The sequence below is a fragment of the Sarcophilus harrisii genome, chromosome 3 (genome assembly GCF_902635505.1).
Source record: "Sarcophilus harrisii chromosome 3, mSarHar1.11, whole genome shotgun sequence".
NCBI lineage: Eukaryota > Metazoa > Chordata > Mammalia > Dasyuromorphia > Dasyuridae > Sarcophilus > Sarcophilus harrisii.
The window spans coordinates 236,042,959-236,048,214 of record NC_045428.1 but is presented as its reverse complement, the minus strand read 5'-3'; the positions used below and the strand labels follow the sequence as shown (position 1 = coordinate 236,048,214).

Sequence of the window (5,256 nt, the reverse complement as noted above, 5' to 3'; positions counted from 1 at the left end):
TTACACTATTTTGTACTAACAACCAGTAGGAGGGATAAGATCCATCACTAATGGCAATTATACTGTTTCTTCTACTGCCTGAAAACAATTTTCTTTTTTCTGTAATAATAGCTTTTTATTTTTAGAATACATGCAAAGATAATTTTCAATATTCACTCTTGCAAAGCCTTTTGTTCCAAATTTTTCTCCCTCCCTTACCCCTATTCCCTCCCCTAGGCAGCAAGTAATCCAGTATAGGTCAAACATGTGTAATTCTTTTAAACATATTTCCACATTCATCATGCTGCACAAGAAAAATCAGATCAAAAAAGGAAAAAAAATGAGAAAGAAAAAAAAATCAGGTAAACAACAACCAAAAGGTGAAAATAACATGTGATCCACATTCAGCCCCCATAGTCCTCTTTCTGGATGCAACTGGCTCTCTCCATCACAAGTCTGTAGGAATTGACCTGAATCACCTCATTGTTGAGAACCAAGTCCATCAGAGTTCATCATCACATAATTTTATTATTGCTGTTTACAATGTTCTCTTCATTCCACTCACTTCACTTAGCATCAGTTCATGTAAGTCTCTCCAGGACTTTCTGAAATCATTCTGCTGAACATCTAAAAATATTTTCAATTAATGAAAAATGTAGTAGTCACATACTAGATGCCACGTAGAGTTCCAAGCTCTACTTTTCATCCCAAAGACTAATTTGAAGAATATGAATTTGAGGATAGATTGGCCTAAGGAGCCTAGTATTCCAAAGGCAGGTAGCCAGTTTCTCAGCAGCAAAAATGCTCTGTTTCCCTACGTAATTGAGTTGATTAGAAACTTTAAATGTTTGAGGATTTTACAAAAAGCATCTTTTCATTTCTGGATTCACTACTCCCATGGAGGAAAAAAGACATCTCAAAGTGAGTATTAAGATTTGGACATACTGTGAAGTTGGCAGGAAGAGACAGGGCCAATCCAAGGAGTAATCTCATAACAATGTTCATATTTTGTATGTGACTCTCTTGTATAGTTTTTTTTTCTTTTTGTGGTCAAACATTCACTTGTGTTATGCCACAAATCTACAGATTGGTTGATGATAACAAAGTGGTGGAAGATAATGAGACAAGATTTCTCGTTCAACCATTTTTCATTTTTGTCTAAATTGTTGTCATACCATTTAAAAATTTGTTGACAAAGAAAGTGGAGTGGTTTTCCATCTTCTTTATAGATGAAGAAACTGAGGCAAAAAAGTTAAATAGTTTGCTTAGCATCACACAGACTAAGTAGTGTTTGTGAAAAGAATTGTACTCAAGAAAATGAGTCTTCTTGACTCTAGACCTGGCATTCAGTTCACTACTCCACTTATGCTCTATACAAGGGATTGGTAAGACAATTCTGGGAGTTATCAGGGGCACCTTGGCTCTGGAAATCATGAACTATGAACATAACACCATGAAAACCATGAACATAGAAATCTTTTTAAAACCTTGAAGATAAAACCTTAGCCCTGTCCACGTGTATGCAGAACATGTGAGAAAGAATCAAAATAGGAAACAATTGTCTTGCCTTCAGTAAACTGGGGTCTGAATATTATGAAGCTCTAAAATATAAGTATTGCTAAAGTCAAATTTTAGAAAATTATTTAGCAAGGAAGCAATAGGTTTTCTGAACAGAAATCTGGAGAGGTACCCCCTCATTGCTGAAAATGAATCAAAGAGCATATCTTCTGCAATGACAGAAATACATCAAGGTTGAAAATTTCTTCATAATGAGAGGCTGAAATTCAAGTATAGAGAAATCAAGGAGGAGAACTGAAAATAGTTTTTCTAAGCCAGTGAAGCAAGTTTATTAAAAAATCACAAAAGAAATCTCAGCCATGGTGCACGAAAGCTGAGAAAACCTCCCAGAAATGAGCTGTTGTTGGGAGAATCTCCTTCATGACAGGTAAAATGCTGCATCAATTCCAGAAAGATGGTTTCCCACCATTTCGCTGCTCTGAGTGCTCCATAAGAATTCCAAGACACTCTTGTGGAAACTCTTCTTTGTCAACCAGCTATAGAGACAGATGGAATGTGCTGTCCTTAGACAGTCATAGAATTACCCAAGGCTGGATTGGATAAGGATTCCTGCAGGAGAAGGTGGTTTTTCAATAGAAACCACAAGAAGAATATCTTCCACAGCAAGATGGATGGCAACAGCCATAGCCATAGCCACCATAGCCCAGGCCTCCATAGCCATAGCCACCATAGCCCAGGCCTCCATAGCCACAGCTGCCAAAGCCACAGCCTAGGCCACGGTAGCTGCCATATCCACAGCCATAACCAGAGCCATAGCCATAACCCAGACCCCCATAGTAGCTGCCATAGTAGCTCATTGTGTCAAGATTCACAAATTTAGATGGATGTCAGGGTTTAGTTTGTGTGAATACATATAGCACCATCTGCACTGATACTTTTATACACTTCCAGGAGGAGGTGTGGCAGACTTAGACCAAAATTGCATAATCTCTATTAACCAAATTGCCAGGGAAAAATCACATTCTTGTCATCATTTGGTCCCCAACAGCAATACCCCCAGCTTATTAAGGACTCTTTCTATTGTTTTGTTGTATCTTTGAGAAGGCTGTGCTACAATCTTGTTCCTGTAATGAGAAATGATTATAGTGTTTCCAAAGTATATGTGGTTAATGTGACTGATGCCCTACCCAGGCTTCATGGCAGCCCTCTTCCAGACGGCATGTTCCTCACTATCCTCATCAGCCTTCTGAGGTTTATCTAATCCTTTCTCTTTTGATTAGTTTCTTGAGATTCAAGTAACAATAAAATTTACACAAATTTCAAATTGGAGTTGGGATTGTGTTAGAGCTCAGTTTTGTAGAATATGTCCATCAAACAATTATTCCAAAAGCATCAAAACTATAAGCCATCTCCTCAATGTTTACACTGATGGCATTTTGCCTAAGGGTTGATATAAAATGAAATTTCAGCTGACTGCCTCTGTACTCATCCAAATATCTGAACTCAGTGAGAACATCATGGTACCTGCCAGAAATATGGAATGTTTAAAGGAGAAGATCTCAGAGGCAGAGGCATGAGCCACTTTGATAAAGGGGCAAGGTCCCTTTTAGATTAGAAATGATTACAAAAAGGAAACCAAAGAAGAGAGCTGAGGATTTTGAACTGGTTAGATAGCCAACCAATGCAAAAGACACATGTAGAGTTGTAAAGGACCAAGGACCATTTTAGAAAAATGTCTGGGGAGAATTCATTAGGCAGCTGAGTGGAGAAAGGATCTGGGGTGGAGGGGGTGGCAAAAGAGTGAGCCAAAGAGGCTCATTAAAAATCTTTTCAGAGAAGTAATATGAGTGCCTGATCAAAGGTTGGAAAGAAGTGTTTGCATGCTAACAGTGTTGTGAGAGTTGAACAAATTTTGTCAACTAATGAGATATAAACATTGATAGTGTAAGATCAGGGAAGTTCCTGAGAGTGTAAACCTAAAATCTTGAACTGATTTTGATACTCTTGAAAGGAGTAGAGAAGTTGAGAAGAAGTACAGTGTTTTGCATTAGGCAGAATGAGGAAACCTGCTGTAGACTTAGGAATGGTTTGAGATACTTAAAAGTTATCAAACTGAAATTGTGTACATTGACTCTTCATGATGTGGGTCCAGCTCTCAGGAGACATGAAGATCTGGATATAGACATGTGCTAGTGAATGGCCAAGGGAATATTTTAGAAGCCTAGAATCTAAGCAGGGTCTATCCTCTTATCCTTGGAGAGAGCATGGGTAAAAGAAAGAAAAGAAATAGAATCTTGGACTTAAGCCAGTTGTTTTTCATGAAAGAAAATGATGGTTAACTAGGAACAAGCAGAACAAGAAAAAGCAATCAGGCAAAAAGAGCAGTGTCAAGCATGCCAGAAACAGCATTTGGCTAGCATTCTCAAAAACCAAAGAGAGATGAAGAAGCAAGACGATTTAAAAGGGTTCTTAAGTTTATTTATGAGGACATCACTGGAAAAGTTGGATAGAACAATTTTTCTTGAAGGTGAAGGTCAGGAATGTGACGTTCAGGGCTTTCAAAGACAGTGAAAGAAAAACAGTTAGACACCCCGAGTAAGCCTTAATGACTTCAGTATATCCATGCACTTTTTATGTGTAGAAATAAAGGGAAGTACTGTTAATATGAAATTAATAGGATCTTGCAATCTAGGTATACATGGACAGCCCTCTGAACCAGTGAGTTCAAGAGAAATGCTGTTGTGGAGCTGGAGAGGGCTATTGAGTATCAGAGAGAAAAGAACTGAGTCTCTGGCAGAGGACTCTGTCAGTGATATCAATTTTCACCAAATGACAAAGTGACTTCACTAAAAAGGAGGTAAGCTATACCTTTTGGCTGTCTAATAATTCAGAAATTCTTCAAATGACAAGGAGAAAAATGAGATCTAGACTCCTGGGGTGGCCATGAGTGTGTCATCTCTCTTTCCAGCTTCTAATCTGTTTACAACTACACTCTACAGATCAATATAAGAGGTCACATGACAATTGGAAACTACACTGTGATCTTGAGATTTCATGAAGAGCAATACAAGGGATTAAAGCTTAGGAAAATGCAAGCAATCTGTTTGTAACCTGCATTGTTCAATGTATAGTTGGTCTTTGACTAAGCTGAAGAGTATAGAGGAAAGTCCAGACCACATAATAGGAGGCTCTCTAGCTTTAGACTTAAGAGAATCATTTTAAGAAACTTGGACTTGGATATAGAGGACTCTCAGAAACTTGTTCTAGCTCTCTTAAGTTGTTTCAATTTGCTTGTAAAAAAAAAAATTAAAAAAAAAATAAAGTGATAGAATTCCCTGAATCATGGCTTTTGTCATTACTAAATATAATGAAATAGCCTTTGCCCCATGAGATATGTCCAAGGGAGAAATTATCTTCTTCCTGAAAGATTTCTTTCCATGGAGTTAACCTTCATAGAATGTCTCCTGACAAATGATTGGTCAAACTTTTGGAGCCATAGTTATGGAGAAATCCATAAGAGTGTGGGTGCCAATGGTATTTCCCTTTAAAATCCAGTGGATATACAGAGATAAACATGCATTTTCAATGTAGAATAATGCCTATGAGTTATATATCATAATAGACATGATTTTAAGCTAACAGACTTGTATTATTGAAGACACTGGCACAGGACTGCCCAGAATGGCATGTTTTCATCAAAAAAGGTGCGATGTGCTCTATGAGCAAACAATAATTGAATTAGTCAGGGTCAGGTTAGAG

The 5,256-nt window shown here is 37.7% G+C and overlaps 1 protein-coding gene across 1 annotated transcript; it reads right to left on the bottom strand.

The window, feature by feature from the left end:
- Positions 1-1,903: 1,903 nt before the first annotated feature.
- Positions 1,904-2,391, bottom strand: LOC111720259 (keratin-associated protein 20-2-like). The gene has a single exon (XM_023501409.2). The coding sequence runs from the start codon at positions 2,352-2,354 to the stop codon at positions 2,127-2,129; it is 228 nt and encodes a 75-aa protein (XP_023357177.1). The 5' UTR covers positions 2,355-2,391; the 3' UTR covers positions 1,904-2,126.
- Positions 2,392-5,256: the final 2,865 nt, after the last annotated feature.

Coding starts and splice junctions, on each gene's coding strand:
- LOC111720259 (XM_023501409.2), bottom strand. CDS start 2,354: ATGAGCTACTATGGCAGCTACTATGGGGGTCTGGGTTATGGCTATGGC.